The sequence below is a fragment of the Apostichopus japonicus genome, chromosome 6 (genome assembly GCF_037975245.1).
Source record: "Apostichopus japonicus isolate 1M-3 chromosome 6, ASM3797524v1, whole genome shotgun sequence".
Classification (NCBI taxonomy): domain Eukaryota; kingdom Metazoa; phylum Echinodermata; class Holothuroidea; order Aspidochirotida; family Stichopodidae; genus Apostichopus; species Apostichopus japonicus.
In genome coordinates, this window is record NC_092566.1 from 18,600,026 (window position 1) to 18,619,475 (window position 19,450).

At 38.5% G+C, this 19,450-nt stretch overlaps 3 protein-coding genes and 1 long non-coding RNA gene across 4 annotated transcripts; 3 read left to right on the forward strand and 1 right to left on the reverse strand.

Moving 5' to 3' along the window:
- The first annotated feature begins 55 nt into the window (after nt 1-55).
- Nucleotides 56-1,155, forward strand: LOC139969257 (uncharacterized). Its single transcript, XR_011793689.1, has 2 exons — nt 56-396; nt 441-1,155. It is a non-coding gene; the product is annotated as an uncharacterized lncRNA (long non-coding RNA).
- A 2,215-nt stretch (nt 1,156-3,370) lies between these two features.
- Nucleotides 3,371-4,300, forward strand: LOC139969289 (uncharacterized). The gene has a single exon (XM_071974206.1). It carries the CDS (start codon nt 3,371-3,373, stop codon nt 4,298-4,300), a length of 930 nt encoding a protein of 309 aa, XP_071830307.1.
- A 3,005-nt stretch (nt 4,301-7,305) lies between these two features.
- On the reverse strand, nt 7,306-12,658 carry LOC139969228 (uncharacterized). Its single transcript, XM_071974132.1, has 2 exons — nt 12,514-12,658; nt 7,306-9,272 (listed from the first exon to the last, which is right to left on the reverse strand). Exon 2 carries the CDS (start codon nt 9,268-9,270, stop codon nt 7,519-7,521), a length of 1,752 nt encoding a protein of 583 aa, XP_071830233.1. The 5' UTR covers nt 9,271-9,272; nt 12,514-12,658; the 3' UTR covers nt 7,306-7,518.
- A 2,114-nt stretch (nt 12,659-14,772) lies between these two features.
- On the forward strand, nt 14,773-19,446 carry LOC139969231 (uncharacterized). The gene is made up of 2 exons (XM_071974134.1): nt 14,773-16,565; nt 17,830-19,446. Exons 1-2 carry the CDS (start codon nt 16,364-16,366, stop codon nt 18,858-18,860), a joined length of 1,233 nt encoding a protein of 410 aa, XP_071830235.1. The 5' UTR covers nt 14,773-16,363; the 3' UTR covers nt 18,861-19,446.
- Nucleotides 19,447-19,450: the final 4 nt, after the last annotated feature.

The window sequence follows — 19,450 nt, forward strand, 5'->3', positions numbered from 1 at the left end:
ACAACATCACCCAACTAAATGATTTCCCCCTATGGCTATGTCCGTTTGAAAACTACAGATAGAGATAACATATCCGGTGTGGCAGCGTAGAATATGTGGGTTACCCTGATACATGACTCCCTGCACTCGTGATAAACACGCATTACGTAGCATTATATAAAATATACCGTGTTTCAATGCAATACCTATGTATAATTACCACCATATATGTTTCCAGTAATCAGTGTTTTTAAATAGCAGTCTTGTGTGTTTAAGAGTTATTAGTTTCTTACCTCATTATTGGAAACGTATGCTTTTTAAGGACTCCTCTGGAATATATTAACTGGCTGTTTGCAAACTACAAGTTTTTAACAACAAAAAAGTCGATATGAAGGTGTCTGTAATGTCCCCTTAAAGGCACAATCATGCATCCCCTCCCTACTGTAAATGTCCCCTTAAAGACACAATCATGCATCCCCTCCCTACTGTAATGTCCCCTTAAAGACACAATCATGCATCCCCTCCCTACTGTAATGTCCCCTTAAAGACACAATCATGCATCCCCTCCCTACTGTAATGTCCCCTTAAAGACACAATCATGCATCCTCTCCCTACTGTAATGTCCCCTTAAAGACACAATCATGCATCCTCTCCCTACTGTAATGTCCCCATAAAGACACAATCATGCATCCCCTCCCTACTGTAATGTCCCCTTAAAGACACAATCATGCATCCCCTCCCTACTGTAACGTCCCCTTAAAGACACAAACACTGCATCCCCTCCCTACTGTAATGTCCCCTTAAAGGCACAATCATGCATCCCCTCCCTACTGTAATGGCGCCGTCTCAATAATGCATCCCCTCCCTAACGTACTTGTTTAAAAGTACTTGTTTGAGAAAGGTATCAGAAGTATAAGATCATTATTTCGAACCAGGAATTTTTCAAAAAGTGCAACCTAATTGTCTTTAGTCATTGTTCGAAATTCCAGTCAGCTGGAACTCCGTGCTATCATTATTTGGACTTTGCTCAGCACTACACAAATTACTAAGTATACACAAATTGACTCAGTGGTTTCAAATCGCTTGTGCATTGTTTCAGATCTATAGTATCGATAAAGAGGGTGAGAGAGAAATAAAGACTAATAATTGAATCCGAAAAGTTCAATCAACTGTAAACTTATGTCGAACGTGATATTCTTTGAGAGTGTTTATCACGGTAGTTTGCATTTGTTAAACTTTCAGCGAAAATGTGTAATACGTTTGCATGGCAGGTTACCCCCCCCCCCCCCCAATACACACACCTACATTATGAATTGAACAGACACATAAAACATGAATGTTACTACATGCGTATCATGGGTTGTATGAGATCCGTTTCGGATAAACAGCCATCCATGCATGCACAAAACGTGAACTTTTAAAGGCGGACTAACCAATCATGCACGGCGAGCGTGTTAGCATATGATTATACCGCATTGCATTGGAATTGGAGGCAATTATACTCTTCGTAGTACACTACTGGTCGAATATGTACCTTTGATGAGATTAACAACAAAGTTGAACAATCAAATGTAAGAAAGAAAAGCAAACCAAGTAATTAAATAAATAAATAAATAAATAACTAAAACAATTGGTATATGTTTATATGAAATGTAACTTTCAGAAGGGAAACATTCGGAAGGGATGGTATGCTTTCTACCGAGTGATTCCCAGTTCGTTTGACACTCCTCCACTGTCTTTGAAAAGAAACGTTTTCTGTAGTTCGAAGATGGCATGCATACAATGCAGTAATAAAAGAGCATTGCCGTTCTAGCAGATTTCAGACCAAGCGTCGATCAGAACTGATGATGAAGTTTTATATTGTTGTTCGAGTTACCGGAGAATCTTGGTGACCTAATTACAAGAGTAAGTATTACGTAATATGCTAAGCTAAAATAACCAAATACAAATAAGACTATAAGACTAAACTGACAAAGAAAAGCACCAGCGTGGATAAAATTAGTTAAACTTTGAAAGATTGGGTTAATAAACCACGATACCATTAGGTCAAGATATTCTTATATTAGTTGTAAGGCTTATGGAGTTAATACCAAGAAAAAGAAGGTTAGGAATATACCGAACGCATGCAACTTCATTGCACGGTCTTACACATGCTTGAACTGATTGGAAACCTTTCAAGGTCTTTAGGATTGAACAGAATACAGCTGGGTTGGTCTCTCGGAAGGTAAATTATCTTTGTCAAAGAAAATTGGTACATGTTGTACAATAGCAATAACCGTATTATGTTAAGAACCGATCTTTCAGAGGTTATTACTTTACTGCACACTGTTCATAGCTACATATACACTCAGTGAGGAGGCTCTACTCGCCTAAATGTAAGCAAGCTAATTATAATGTAATCAGTTTGTACCAACGCCAAGAGCAATCCTTATTTATATTCAAATTAGGCCATAATCATATTGTTTCCTTTTATGACAAGATTATTTTAGAACTTTGATAGTATAGGATATTACAAAGCACCAATACTTGTTGGACTCGTGATTTTGCAGTGTATTGGACTCACTGATTAAGGACATCTATTCTTTTTGTGAATGACTCGGAGTAGGTTGACTTTCAGGACTTTAGGACTCTAATATCGAGATCAACAAAAGTCCAGTAAAGTTGATCCGTTTGTAGGATCAAATTTACGTCACCTGAATAACTGATCCTACAATTTACGTCGCCTGAATAACTCATCATATGTAAAATGTGCACAAGAGCGATTTGAATTTTCATCTGAAAAATCACATTTTAAATATTACTTCTTAATTATTTCTAATTATCGCTGAGAAAGGCTTTATCAGAACATTGCTTAAACACTGAAATAGCCAGCATTCAATTTGGCAATAGTATCACTAGAGCTGGACTCGGTTACTAGGACTCGGCTTTGGACATTCGGGTACCACGACTCGGACTCAAACATAACCAAACACTGTTGAACCGGTCGCTTTACAACTTTCTACTTATTTGGATATACTTCCGTGTGTTGAGAAACATTGATTTATCATCTACGCATTAAGAGGTTAATTCATTTATATGTTACTGCCATGATAGGGTTGTCATGAACACTCATCTGTGTACAGATGTATGTTACGGTTGAGATAAAAACAGCATTGTTTCAGTCTTATCTTAAAAACAATAAAGTAACGTGTTCAGTCTAAAATAGAATTAAAGCCAAAACTGTTTTCTCTGGATTCAGGTCAAAATTACAAGCTCGATTACAAAATATTTCTGAATTATCTTAAGACTTACAAAAGGTTCAGCTGATAACGACCTCCAGTAGGTACTTCCTCACCCGTCTCTTCTACCCTACCAACCCCGTCCCTCTACTCCTTCCTCTTAGTATTAAAGGATGTCCAAGCTCCAAAGTTTCCTTCCATATTTTTCCATCATTCAGATTAAAGTCATGGCCTCAAGCGAATATTCCCAGAGCGAAGACCAAGTTCGAGTTGTTTTATGGGCGCCACCAAGATCTCTGTCTACTGCGTTTGAACGTTGCATCAGCACACTCTATAAAAAGCACTCGATCCATATTTATCATGAGCCATTTACAACTGCTTTTCATTTAGGTCCAGAACGCCAAACCATGAGGAGGCAGGGACTTTTGTATAAACTGGTCGCAACTGATCCTAAATATTCATATAAGTGGGTAAAGGAACAACTCGAAGCACCATTTGAGGGCAAACAAGTCGTATTTTTTAAGGATCTTGGCTATTCCTTAGACGGCCATTTCGAGTATTTACCTGAAGGATACAAACATACTTTCTTAATCAGGAGCCCTAAACTTGTTCTAACCTCTATGAACAACTTATTATTGAAGTACCCAACGAAAGTTTTCGGTTTGAAATTAGGTGATATTTTACCTAAAGGATGGGTTTATAAGGAAATGTACTATTTGTACAAACACCTAACTGATACTTTAGGGCTTGACGTCACAGTGATCGATGCCGAGGATTTAATAGAGCGACCAGAGGAGATGTTGGCGCTTTACTGTGAGACGACAGGCATTCCGTATGAAGAGGGCATGATCACATGGAGACCGTGTACAGAGGATATGCACGACTGGAAATACTCAAAAAGACTAATGAAACTGAACCGCATCGTAGGCCAGTACGACAGAGCTTTAAGTTCAGACGCACTTGGCAAACCAAGTCCTCGGGTTATTGACATATCAAAGTACCCGGATGATTGTCAGGAAGCTATTACAGTCTCTGAGCCATATTATCAAAAACTGTATGAAGAACGGCTTAGATTACCAACCTTACACGGCACCGTGAAATAAAAGATGTGTTTTATCCAACAGTTATGGTACAGAAAATGCCGGCTGTTCGATAGCCTATACGAACCATTCCGAAGCAGAGACCAGCCCGAGAACCTGCACGTTTATATCAGTGGCAGACCACCACATCATAATGAGAATACCACCGTTCGTCCCATGCATCAGTATAGCGATGGTCGATATTGACATGATATTGGTCTGTATGACCAGTGGAACGACTTCGTGGATGTATGAAGGACTTGCAACGACCACATACAGTTTACTGATGGGATTCAACAATAATGACGTTATTTATATTGCCCCAATAGTTAAAAGTAATTCACCGGGCCACACGGAACCTTTCAATAGTAGCAGATCATTGTCTAGCACATAAGCAGTAGTGGCACAAAACTGAGGTGCGTTAAAAACATTTACTGGAAGTAAACTATGTTCTCGATCAGCTGGGCCAATGTAAGGGTGAACTTTACATTCTAATCCTTATTAATTAGTCTATAAGAAGCAAACAAAAATAAACACATTGATCAACAAATAACTAATGAGAACTAATCCTTTAAACAACCTCTGATTTATTGAATTGATAGAACTCAATCAAACTGGTTAACGGGTAAATAAGAGCGTATTCTTTCCTATAAGAAATAGAAAGGACTTCTCATTAACCAGATTCCTTTTCTTTTTTTGGACAGAAAATGATATCTTAGGCTTATATAAGAACCGTACCGTGGTAGTGAGGATCTCTTAATTAGTCTGAATTACCCATGAGCCACATACGGAAAAGTGTGTTCGTTTATGCTGGTAGGGTAGGTGGGGACAATTATCCATTTGCAAGGTATTGATCCATTTATTTATAATTCATTCATCTTGATAAATTATTTCCAATGTGTTTGTTTCAGCAAACTACACAAACGATGTCATGAAGGTAACGGACACTATTTGTAGTATTCCTTGAATGTTTCTTGAAAATTACTTATTGAATTAATCCTTAAAGCTAACAAAGTTTTCACTCTGTTTTTTCTTGATTAGTTTATTTGATAACGAAATTTGACAAATATTATTTGTTATTCATAATCCTTTCGATATTATAACCCCCAACCCAACCCTCCCCACCCCCCCAAAAAAATAAAGCCCCATTTACCCAACTTAGTATATTTAAAAGCACAATCTCAGCTAGGAAATTTTTAGAGGCAGATTAAAATCTCGGAAATCGGATACCTTCGCGGTAACGGTACCCATTTGCGTATGCTGTTTATAGCTAAGGATGAGAATGCCATATTAAAGAAATGAATATGTTGCCGCTGTGAGAAGAGGGCAGCATTGTTTTTATTTTCTAATCGGGGAATACGTTGGGACAAGATTTTTTATTTTAGCAATTTCCTAGCTGAGAGTGTGCCTTTAACATTTCCCGTAAATATGCCAAGCATTTATATGCGGTTAGCGGCCTGATTTGGTAATTGTCCACATAAATGGACCAATCGTTGTCCTGTTTTGGACCGTTTTCGGTGACTCGTTCACTGAAGAATATTTCACACTGTGATAAAATCTGTAAATAGCCACCATAAGATTTGTGTAATTAAACAAAGCCCGGGAAATAGGATAATGAATTTCTCTCTCTCAATAGAGGATAATATTTTGCCAAATTTGTCATAAAAAGTGTCATATTCATAATATGTGCACATGGCATTACAAAATAATCGTTCCCTAAAACACAAACACTTTCAAAGAGAAAAGGGAAGCACAGGAAATATTTCAAACGCAAATGTCAACCGAAATTGCACTCCTACCCCTCCAAGAACCTCCACAAAAATACCCGTACCACAGGGAAGAAGTAATGGCAAGGAAACGCAGAACATCTAGAAATGAATGTTATAGAATCTGCACGTTAGGGTTAGCGACTGTTTGAAAATAATAATATGTTATAACATGAAGGTAAAACTATATATTTTACCTCAAAGGTTATAAATAGAAGGAAATGTACTCCACTATAAGTTGCGAGTTACGATAATTGCTGAAGTGGGTGTCTTAACTGTGAAAGAGAATTTATGTTGGGGTGGGCGTGGGGGTGGGGGTTGGTACCCTTAATTGAGAGGCTAAAGCGAATGATGTTGAACTTAAGTACATAAACTCCATTGAGCGTTTATAACCATCCATAATTCTGGAAATACCGGATGATGTTTGCGTATTCTGTAATGGGCGGCGCCCTTCACCACTATGAAAAGACGAACATGATCCTTATAATAAAGTGGAAGTTACCGCGATGTCTTTATTACTATGTAGTGAAGGAAACGACGATTAATATAATATAACTGATATAATGACCACTGAGTGTGATCTGTGATACAGCTTCTTAAGTTCGGGCGATGTACGAAACTTCTGGTATATTGCGATCGTTCTAGAGTACTAGTATGATTCTCAAAATTATTCAAAAATGGACCGGTAAACTGTTTGTTTATTGTCGCTGTCTAATAATATGTATGAAAAATAAAGAGACCTCTTTATCCGTTTGGTGATTTCGCAGAATAGGCCTACATGAATGCTTAGTGTTCCGATCACAACTTTCTATACACCACATGTACTACACTCTACAAAGGTTTCTTTAGACGGTGTATAGCTGGTGTAGAGAAAAAGTTAGCGCCATAGCTTTTGTTACTGAGGCAAAAACTAATGTTTTCTATATAGTGAGGTAACGCATCCACCCTCATCACCATTGTACCAACACCTCTAGGGGAAAGGGTCACGTGACGTAAAGTATTGCGTTGTCTTTCTTTTTTTCTTCAAATGAAACAAATTTTGAGTTTTAGCTTACACACTGAGCCTACTGTAATCCAATCTGCTAGATTTGACATGCATATACGTGAACTTGTTCACTGAACATCACAAGCAACATAAAGACATGTCATTAATGATCAAATCTAAAGATAAAGACGATTTGATCAGGACTAACATTTCTGAGTAAACTTCTCTTGAGCATTAAGAACAAAAACAACAAAAAAATAATATGGATCACATCAATATCTGGTTGGTAGCCTCACATGAAATTATATTATTGCAGTTGGTTACGTATGCACGAAAGGACAACATGCTATTAAACAAGATTTAGCCTATAGCTTCAGCATAATCGTAGTTCCTGTATTTGGTTACATTTAGTTACACTCTATAGTTATTAATTGCAGTAAGTTAATTTCCACAATGCATTATTCAGTTCAGTCTGAGTTCAGGCTGCTCTTCTATTCAGTTGTATGGTGCATTAAATTCTGACTAGCGCTCATATTCATAGCTTCCATTATTTTAAGTTCATAAATAATCATTAGAAGATCTTGCGGGCTTAATTGGTTTAAGAGGGAGTATACGTAATTTGTATAGGCATATGGATTGTCAGGTATCACAAAAGGAGGCGTCATTGATGTCATTGATGGTGGCGCTGTGACAAACGCGGAATATTCTTGTTGTGTGAATGGATGAAGTGCAGGGTTACAAGGAGGCAATGCAGATACACATAATATTGCTGGGTCATCTAGTTTAGGACCGGTTTGGTCAGCATTGGTCTCGATTGTCCCACTGGATGAGACAGAAATAGCGTCGGGCTTACAGTCAGCGTTAGCTGGTGTTATAATTGTTGCATTATCACAGACTGTATGATAGTCGATGCTGGAACCAATCGCAGAGTCTGCTTGCCGGGTTTTCGTTTCAACATCCGATTCTTTTGGTTTCATACCAACTGTGGCGGAAGACGATGGCGCTCCCTTTGCAGGTTGTTGCAGAGCTGGTGATATTTGAACTTTATGTTTGGCTTGTTTCTGGGATGGTTTGGTCACTATGGGTGAAACTTTTCCAACAGGGGTGTCTGGGTGATTGAAGAGTTGATTAGTCCCTTTGTGACACGTGATCTGTGGACGTCTTTTACAAACATCAGCGTATGTCGTCGGTTTGTTATTATTTTGATTGGTGGACACATGTACACAAGCTGGAATTGGTCTAAATGGTGGGGGCGTAGTCTCCTTTTCTTGACAATGATTTTCTGCCGATGGTCCTGTATCAGTTCTTCCAGACGACCTCCCATCACCATGTTCTCCTTTCTTATTAGTCGGAGCATTATGCTTCGGTTGTCGTTTCTTCTGTTGTGTTTTTCTATTAGTGTTGCGATTTGATGTATACTGGCGATTGTAAGAATGTTGTGCACGACACGTTGGGATTTTTTTAGTACCCCTGGGAAGTCTATCTTTCAACTCCTTCTTTTCACTTGTCCCTTGTTTTACATCTCTGATCCTTCCAAAGATCAACAAGTCTTCCCTCTCTGATCTTAGTTCTTGCTCCGTTTTACCTTTCGCCAGTGTGTCGTCTTCCGATATTTTTAAAACTTCGTCAGATTTATTCGCCACAGAAATAACATCATCCGTGATAGCCCAAATGTCCTCAACTTCGTCTTCACTCGCACAATCTCGCTTGGTTGGTAATTTTCTGTCATCTTCATCGCTGCTAGATTTAGATGATGACGAGGATGACGCTTTCCTCAGCTTTCGTGAATCATCCCTTCCCTGCTTTTCGCCCTCTCTCCCCTGACCCTCGGGACCAGGTCCCTCCTCGTCATCAGATCCATGAGGTCTGCCTTGAGATTTATCGGTTCCATCTCCGTCAGAATCGTCACTGCGAAAGCTCTGACATCCGTTGTATTCATCGTCATCCGAGGAGCTGACGTCATCATCGCTCTCGTCAGATAGATTCAGTCGTAATACTTTCCTGTTGTCTTTCTTTAATTTGACATTTGACCTGTCGTAGTCCTCCTCGTCATCTAAAGTTGGCTGGTTAATCGGCTTCCAGTCATCATATTTAGACTTTCGATAGTACCCTGGAGATGTCAAACTTCCAACACACGTGACAGGAATTATTTCCGTTGTTGGATCGGGCGTTCTCTGCGCTCTTGGTATAGGAGAGGCTGAAAGGGGATTACATAAGCTTCCATATCGTTGTGTAGTTTGCATATCTGAAAAGCAATAAAGAGCATCCATAGCAATCAAATAATCAATATACTAGCTTCCAAGATTATGTCAATTCTTCACTGACAGCATTAATGAATCATGCGTGTGTGCGTGAATAAACACTGGTTGTGCTAGATAGAATGAGTAGTGAACAGCTAAAGAAAACTTACGCTATAAATGAGCAAGTATACAATACACAAAGATACAATTAATCGAGATAGCAGTGCAGTGACAGAAGCAGCACATCCCGGAACAGAGGGGCAGAATAGAGGGCGGTATTTTACTTTAAAGTGAATCATGTGTGGTTATATGGTTACAATGAATGAGAGGGGGGGGGGGGGGGTGTAAAGAGGCAGTATTAGCCAACTAACTTGTAATTGTGACGATTACCAGATGTCTCTGTTGTGGCAAGTTAATGTGATCTCTTTTATATAGAAATATTTCACTATACTGTGGGACCTTCCGTGAGATGAGTCATCTAAAGGTTCTGTTGCCCATGCATGTAACATATAAGGGATTTGACATATTGAATTGACTGCTCGTCTAAGAGAGACAAAGCCAGCTAAACTGGAAACTGAACATATTAATTGTTATTTTTAGAATTGTTTCAATTTAGTTTTCTTTATACAATCATCTATAACGCTTTGACAGAGAATAACCACCCCCTGGCCACCCCACCGGCCTAACAAAATTACCCCACCCCTGGCCACCCCACCCCCCCCCCCCCCATCGGCCTAACAAAATCATTGGCAAACTATAGTTTAATTCCAATAACATCTTAAGTTCTGTTCTTTTGGGAGAAATGCCAGCTAGAAAATATTACCATTTATTCCAAGAGTCATTTCAGGTTTAATGGGAAATTATATTTGACATCTACTATTTATACTTATACACCTATCCACTTGGGTTTACTTCCAGAGGGTAATACCTTTAGCCTTGATTAGCAATATTCATGTTCGAGGAGAACTGAATCATGCCTCACTCAGCTATGACATATAACGAATAACAATTTACACAAAAGTTTTATTATTCAAGTTCATTGGTTTGGAACAAGTATTTTTTAACTTCGTTAAAAACACTAAACAATGACCATATGTAAAGAGTCAGTAAGGAACATTTTGAGGAGTATATTCATCCTAAAAGTCAGACCTGTTTTGACTACATGAAAAATGCATTCTTCACTCCATGAAAAAAAGCAACATCTAACAGTGATATAAACCTATACCTTTACTGATAACTTAAATTAATCCTAATTTAGCATGATGACTGCATGGGCAATTTTGCATGAAAATGCAATACTTATGCCAAACCAATGCATACCAGACCAAAAAAACAAATGATAAACTTTTACCGAAAGTCGCTCATGTCATGTTGAAAATGGCTTTTGTTTTAACATTTCATGGTTAATTCTCTATCAAACATACAGGGACAAGATGTAGAATCCATCCATGCATATGGGAAGCTTAATTGCAATAGCTGCTGCACAAATTCGATTTTCTCTCAAATTACTGTAAAAACAGTATTCTTAATAAATTATTTTGTGCCTCTACCAGATAAAGTAGTAAGCCCCTGACTGCTGACTGACAAAAATACACATTCAAATTGTGCTTTCAGGGATCACATCAAATGAAATGCACCGGCAAACTGGGGCAACCATGATGGGGTGATAATAACTTGGGAAACATAAACAGACTACAAGCTAACATTAGGTACATAAAATCATACCACACTGCTCTCCCACATCATAAATGGTATACTTTTCTTTATACATACTGTATGGGATGATTTAAGTTTGGGGGAGAACATATTCTTGTGAAATCTTGCCCAAATTCCAAACACACACCAAGATGATCAGAACATTACCATGAATGTTAATGTATTGAAATAACAAGTAGGAGGGGGAAGGGGGCTGGACCAAATTTCATATTGGTGCATTGCCAGTGATGGGTGGTGGCAAGCTTTTAACCAGAAATTGCTGTATTGTGCAAACCTTTAAGTCATGTGGGATCCATAGGCCTGTGGTAGGGCCATCTGCTGGCAGAGTCAAGGGGATAAAACATTTGAGCGGCAGTTCTCCAATATTTACCTCAGACTTATCCAAAGTGATGTGGTGTTCAAAAAAACAATATGCTTTGGTATTTTCAGGATAGAAATTTACAAGTAAAGACTGCCTATATGAAGTAACTGTATAGATATAGTAGAGCGTGTAGAGAATAAAATGTCACCAAAATTCTGACCATTTTGTTTCTAAGGCATGTGTACCAATAATGTATAACCCTTTCCCCGCTCCTTACCACCCCCTTTGTAACCCCTCACCACCCCTTTCTTACCCCTTACCACCCCTTTTCTAACCCATCACCACCCTTTTCCCCGCCCCTTACCACCCCTTTCCCGCCCCTAAGAACCCCCTTTCCCCGCCCCTCACCACCCCTTTCCCCACCCCTTACCGTACCCATTTCTCAATATAGATCAGATACGACATTCTCATAGATATTCCTATCATCCAATCAAGTATATTTATCAAGTTAAATGTTAAAGAACGAGTGGTTCAGTATTTTCATAATAGATTTTCAAATTTGGTTGCCTTTTTCATGATGGGATAGCGAAAATCTACATCTAAGGTGTAATGTTGTGAATGCAACTTCTGACCTATTAATTCTATAAACCTTGTTGTTTTCAATTTTATTTTAAATATGAAGTAATATTTAATTCTTCATTTAAATAAACGGGGAGTGTTGATTGATAAAATCCAGTACAGACCTTATGCCCCTTTCCCCCCATTTTTCCATAGCTAATTCTCTCTTTCCGGTAGGTTGGGTTCGCCAGGTCAGCAGCCTCCCACTATTAATTTAAATAATATAGCTTCCATGCTGAATATTTTGCTTTGTCTGCATACCAATATTTAATAAATAATAAATTCTAATTGTCTGTTTTTGTTGTTAAAAAAATGCTAACCTGCAGGGAGCTCTGGGAAAACTACCACACCTACGTGTGTATGTGTGATGGTTTTGTTGTTTGTATATCTTAAACAAGGTAGATCTCGGAATGAATAACCTACATCTATAAGCAGTTAGCCTAGGCCTGGACATAACATAACGCAGGAGGAAATATCTTATACCGTATAAGAAAAGCTTTTTTTCGTAACACGGAAATGCTATCCTCGTTGTCTTGTCGTATGAAAAGCTGTTACAAACTTGGAATCTTAACATTTAAAGAATGGATTTTTACATTAACACACTTTCTTACCGGTAGTTAGTTGGAGATCTCGATTCGTCTAACGTTACAGCGCTGTTCCAGTATGTGTATCTGATATATTTATTTTGATGCAAAAAAATGAGCAACTAAAATACAACGCGCAATCCATAATATGTTTATTATCGCGCGCAATTTTACATGAATGATGTAACGCGCATGTGTACAAATTGCACTGGAGAAATCAAATAATATTCGCGCGTGAAGCGAAGCGTTCGTGGATCACCTCCATTGAGCATAGTTACGTTCAGTAGTAGTTAACTGCTGAGAACTTCACACACACTGACAGTATAGCGACGCCTGTCTGGTTTGAAAACGCAACTTCAATTTACTAGCCTATTGGGCCTATGTCAATAATTTAGAAAAGAGTGTGAGTTTCCAATCCCAAGGTCGATATGCAGGTGATGATATACAGAAAAATATGAATTGACTTAGATTAATTTAATACAAACATTTTACACTAAATTACCCCACGCTATTTCAAAGATATTAAATCCGATTAATTGTCGTAATCCTGCTATTGTTCTCCGCTCATCATAAACTTTGCAGTAATAATATTTGTTTCGTTAGTAGCTTAAAAAAATAATAGGCATACACACAACGCCATCACCATTATGGTAATGTGAGGAAGTTGAAGGATAATTCCCCCTGACCCTTCATGCACCCATCTTCATGCCTCTCCATGAAGAATAAATAAACAGAATGATCATTCATGTTGTAACGTAACGAATTCACTATTTCCTCACTATCTGTGGCATAAAGACTGTGGTACTGATAAGTATCTGGTTGGGGTCGGGAGGGGAGGGGTAGGGTGGGGGGGGGGGTAGGTTAAGGAGCATTTTCAAATCTACGTTTAGATAAATAAAATCATAGGCATACACACAAACGCCATCACCATTATGGTAATGTGAGGAAGTTAAAGGCTAATTCCCCCTGACCCTTCATGCATCCATCTTCACCCCGCTCCATGAAGAATAAATAAACAGAATGATCATTCATGTCGTAGCGTAACGAATTCACTATTTCCTCACTATCTGTGGCGTAAAGACTGTGGTACTGATAAGTATCATGTTGGGGCGGGGAGGGAGGGGTAGGTTAAGGAGCAATTTCAAACTACTTTTAAATCTACGTTTAGATAAAAAAAAATCATAGACATACACACAAACACCTTCACCATTATAGTAATGTAAGAAAGTTGAAGGAGCATTTTCAAATCTAATTTCACTCGATCTTTAAATGACTTGAGTGTTGTTCTCGTTAGTTTTTTCCTGTTTATCTACGATAAGTACTGAAACCTCGGAACTAATCTCTAAAGGAAATAATTGTTCAAACAGTGAACGCTTCAACACGGTCAGTCTAAATATAGTGAGTTTAATACATGTAAGGGTGAAGAGACAAGCATTGTTCACAGAATGGAAGCTATGTTAAAAACTACGACGACGGGAAGCTTCAATATGGGGGGGGGGAGCTCTAGACCCGGCAACCCCACTCCCTGGGAGGAGAACTAAGCTAAGAAAAAAAGGTGGCTGGGGTGCTTCCCGGAAGAGAACTATTCTTCCGGAGTTTGAATCACAAGCCTTTCAGCCACCAGGTTACTAAATTCATCTTGTTAATTGAAATATTTATACTTTCTGTCGTTTATTTTTCAATTATTCAATTATAGAACTCAAAAGACGAAAATCAATTCGTTATCAGAGCTGATAAATATTGGCAAATTAAGCTTCCAGTAAATTGATTCGAGATTTTCAGATAAATTGTGACGCGGCATTTCAATATAATTTAATCCGATTAACCGGTATAATCCGTCCATTGTTCACCGCTCAGGAAAGTAATAAACTGATGCATAGCAATAAATTGATAATTACTGATAGTTTATTACAAGAGGAAGTTTGCAAGTGCAGCTTATTTTTTTTCAAATTTGGAAAGGTACATTCTTTTAATTTATCGCTTGAAGTTTAGTACCGGTGCCTTCTGAATGCTCTTTAATGATTGCAGATAATATTGGGGCTTTTCTATAACGTATAGGCTAGCTCCGATTCCCGAGAGGGAAGTTTCGCCAGGTACGAGGATCCCTCCCCTGTGATGTCAGCTTCTCCCATCTTTCCCGCTTTAACAGGCACGCCTGTCATAGTGTATACTTCAAATCAGCCAGCCCTTCGGTCAGGGAAACCGGACTTGATGTGGGTGGAGGTGGGGGGGGGGGGGTAGTGGGTTAAGGCATCTTTGTTAGCTATCTCTACAGGACCGTGGCTAGCAGGATGTTCTATAGCTGGCTACGTCCTGTTTGTCCTACATTCAAAATTTAAGAGAAGTTATAGAGGAAATATTAGAGTTAAGTTTTGTTGTGATGAAAGTATAAAACGAAGAGGTGCAGTTTATTTTTGGTTAAACGTTAAACCACATAACCAGCAGAGGTCAGGCAGAGGTCACGCATTTTCCTGAAGATTTGTAAACAGTGCAGCCACATTACAAGATAGAGTGGGATATATCATTGACATAAGAGCTTGCTGGAGACACCAGTCTGGCGTAGATGACGAAAAAGTTACATTTCCATGTGTAATATACACAGCTTCATGTGTAAAGATTATGGCATCAAAACAGCAACCGAAATGAACTCCAAACAGAATAAAGGAACAAGCTGTGAACTCAACTACACAATATCTATTTTGGCGACAGTGCGTCTGCCGTACATCTCAGAGAGTTTGCTTTCACGTGTGCTGCGTCACATCATTCCGGAAGTTTCTCACCCTTCTTGTTTATATGCGGCATATGGAGACTTGCTCGCTGCAGTACCAAGGTCTTAAAGTAAACTTTGGCAAAGTAAAACTCATGTGTGGACAGCTTTAATTTCTTTTGAGAGACGGGAGGGGTTTGGGGACAGTTTTGGGGAGGTGCATTCAAAGATATGTAACAACGCTTGAAAATGAAGGACAAATAATATAAGCAAATATCTTTTGATACATGAAACTCTGAAAAGAATGGAATTGATAGGCCTATGGTAATATAAAACAGGGACGAACGGAACAGAACATGTTTTCATATTAAGAATACAAATAAGGACCTACTTGCTTATAAAACACTGTATATGTTATCGATAATTAAATTGTGTATCTCACATCAACATGCCATCGAAACATTTTGACTCATAAACTAACTCTTGCCATATTTCCAGTTTTTCATGTCACCTTTCTTGGCTTCCTTCGAAGAGACATCAATATTTCTTGTTCAGGTTCGTTTGTACTTGACGAAGCTAAAGTATAGATGTGTTCATTGACAGACTGCATGCATTTTAATGAATAAAGTTGTTATGGCTTAAAAGCGATGGACGATGTCATAGAAAAGTCTAACATTTTTGCATAGTGGCCGAGAGAGTTCGCAGAAAGCCAGACAGATTGAAAGATCATTGTATAAATCGCCTTAATGGGTACAGTTTGCCTACTATAATGTCTTTAGTTATTTTGACAATGGAACCCATTAACTGTGTCTGTTCAATAATAAAAGGATATTTAGCCCGTTATATCTTGCAGACACTTTGATTAGGGACAGCATGTACTCCTACTGAATATTCATAATAGGTCAGAGTTCACTCAACTGTGATAGGCGCAAACTGTTGTCCTTTGTTGAAACCATCGCCGCCCGGCTAATCCCTCTATTGTGCGCATGTCCGCATGTGTTCGGCCTGAACTTAAATATAGGGAGAGTTTAGATTTATTCATTCTTGATTTCCAATCTAGAGCTACAAGACTACTATTTCTCACAATCACTGTTTGTAGACTTTTGTCAACTTTTTGCTTTGGTTGTTACCGGACACTGTTCTAGCGTTGTTTCCTCAACCTGTTTCATCATGCGGCGTGAAATTATATTCTTTTTTATTTTATTTACTTTTTCCGAAAGTGTGGATCCATCTACTACTGGAGCAGCTACGACCAACGATACGATCTTAGAATTGTATAAACTTCTCCGAAACACAGAACATCCGTCTTTGAAGGAATTGGACGCAATCAAGTCATCGGATACTATTAGAAGTTACTTTGGACACGTCACTGGTGAGTAATCCACATTTAGCTTATGTCTAGTACCCTAGAATACACAATCTTAGAAGATTGTTAGCAGAATTCTGTTTTGAAGGCCCTGTCCATTTACTTTAGACCTATTGTATTATTCCTTTTCTCATTGTTGTTTTGTCACAATACATTTTTTAATACGAATGAAGTCCATGTATTTAGAAAATGCCGATTCTGTTCAACAATAAAGTAAATAAATAAAATGAAAAATAAAAGATAATAAGATTCCTACACGATTTAAATCTTAAGTTTTCATATTTATGGAAATATTTAATATTTATGCAGCAAGTGTCGACATCAGTCATGTTTTAAATATTTACTTTCTTTATGCTTTCGTAAACTTGACTTGTTTGAAGTGAAAAAAGATAGGTAGGCCTACTTTTAACTGATTTTTGTGAAGGAATTCTCTCCAATTCCATGACTTATTTTTTGTTTGTTCGATATGTTTAGATTTTTTTACCACCTTGAGGGACATTTGGATTAATTCCTATGAATTTTTATTAAAATGGGAATAACCCTTAAATTTTTAACCCGTGTGTGGGTTTTTAATATTTTTTTCAATTGTTCATCTATTACTCAAATAGCATGTCAAATAATTGACTGTGTAGGACTTCCGATGCACGTATGAACTCTTTGATATATTGGTTAATTTTAAGGAACGTCATTATTCTTATCAACATGTCTACGGTACAGTTAGTTGTGTTGTCTTACACCAACCCTTTACACCATTGTTTACCAATTAAACTGTCTGAACACCCGTTAAACCCCTTCACTCAATACGATTACCCCTTGTAAGCCCTTTGAATACAAATTGTACCAGTAGCCGGCTCAATGCGTTCAATAAGTGGCCTATCCAACAGGTAATTACATTACAATAGACGATTCGGTTTAATGTACTTGTATACATACACAAGACTAATACTTCTGTGAACATTTGACTGCAGGTCAATTGAGGAACTGACTAGCTTTCTGCCTTTGTGGGTTAGTTCATACAACCGATGGTATGGCGCAACTGCCGTCTGTAGCCAATCAATTATGAAACCTGTAAAATGCTTGGTCTTCGACGGGTTTAAAAAACGAAAGATTATTCCAAATTAGGAAGTACATTTATGGAGAAATTGCACTGTCTAGACATAAGAGTTGTTTTTCAATGAACCGAAATTCTAACAATGCTGAACGATAGGTGTAATTTGATAATACCTTGGTTTCCTTTATATTTATCAGTATTTTCTGTCTCCCTTTGCAGATGGTCACTTTTATGCAGAACACTCTCAAAAGTGGCAAGTGGTTTTCCCGTCAATACACGAGTTGGAAGATGAGTTACTCCTTGCCGAGCTCCACATCAACATCGCAACCACCAATGTAGATTACATTGTCGGAATGGACACTAACCATATGCTGAGCTTCCCGTGTGATTCAACGACGCCGTTAGCCGTATGCCGCAGGAGAAAGCTTCTGAAATCCATGGAGACCACCAAGTATATAGAAGCCAGTAATACAGAGAGCGCTGTCATCGATTTCACTGAAGAACTGCGGAAGTGGTTTTCGTCCGATGGCTTGACCACCAGACTGGTTGAGCTTTGGACTTATAGAGGAACAGAAGATGACCTTCGAAGGAATGATCAACTGACCGAAGACATGGATGCAGTGACCAATCAACACAGACGAAAGATGGTAAAGCTCTTGTCTGATCGGGATTTTCTCACCAGTACCCAAGAGTACCCAATTGATGTCCTTCAGAGCGTTAATTTGGTTGTCTACACGAAGGGGTCCTTCGAGCAGTCGATCGTTCACGACAGAATGTCACAATCCCTCCATTTGGACCAGAACAGACATCGCCGAAGCACTGATGAAGAACGTATGGAGAGACGGAGGAAGAAGAAAGAGAGGCAACTTCGTAATGAAAGGAGGCAAGAACTTCAACGACAGAGAGAGGCAAAGTTGGCCCAAAAATCAGCTGACAGAGGACCATGTCGTGTGGTTGAAATGCAGGTTGATTTCCAAAACATCGGCTGGAGTAAGTGGATCCTATACCCAACCAATTTCAATGCCAAGAGATGTGCTGGGCATTGCTCTGGTCCCCTGGAAGCCATCCACAACCCAAGTAATCATGCTGTCATGCAGGACCTAATCCGGATGAAGATGCCAGGTAGAGCTCCAGAGCCTTGCTGTATACCAACACGGTTGCAACCACTAAGTATGCTTTACGTAGAGGATGGTACCATAGTCGTTAGACACCATGAGGAGATGGTTGCTGATGAGTGTGGATGCAGGTAATCACCATGATAGAAACAATCCATTATGCAAGCTTTGCATAAGTTTATTAGAGCTACCCGCTTGCCTGTTAGACACCATGAGGATATGGTCGCTGAGGAGTGGGGATGCAGGTAATCACCATGATAGCAACAATCCATTACGCAAGCTTTTCATAATTTTTTATATAAGAGCTACCTGCTTGCCCGAACCTGAAATGTGACATTTTCTTCAATTATTTGCAACAATCAGAAATGATCCCAAAACTGTTGATTTTACAACTCATAACCACATTCACTGGTACAAAAGGAGTGTTTGGCCTATTTATGCTATGGAAATTGTTAATAACAAATAATGATTCATGCTATAGGACTAGTAAGTGTATTGTAAGAATGTGTCATGGAAACCATTACCCCTAAATGTGTCCCTCATACTGTTTTAATCATTACCTTACTTTCTATTTAGACAAAAAGATTTATGTTTTATGCATATTATCAGAGAGATTCTAGTTATATCTTCACTGTGTGTAAATAAAAACTGGTATATATTTTGTTTAATTCTGACCTGAAAGGTGTAAATTTAAAAATGATAGTAATACAGTTAAAAACAACAAA

Excerpts from the sequence above, each read along its gene's own strand:
- LOC139969289 (XM_071974206.1), top strand. The coding sequence starts at position 3,371 with ATGTCCAAGCTCCAAAGTTTCCTTCCATATTTTTCCATCATTCAGATT.
- LOC139969228 (XM_071974132.1), bottom strand. The coding sequence starts at position 9,270 with ATGCAAACTACACAACGATATGGAAGCTTATGTAATCCCCTTTCAGCC.
- LOC139969231 (XM_071974134.1), top strand. The coding sequence starts at position 16,364 with ATGCGGCGTGAAATTATATTCTTTTTTATTTTATTTACTTTTTCCGAA. Across the intron at positions 16,566-17,829 it reads TTACTTTGGACACGTCACTG|ATGGTCACTTTTATGCAGAA; the intron begins GTGAGTAATCCA and ends CTCCCTTTGCAG.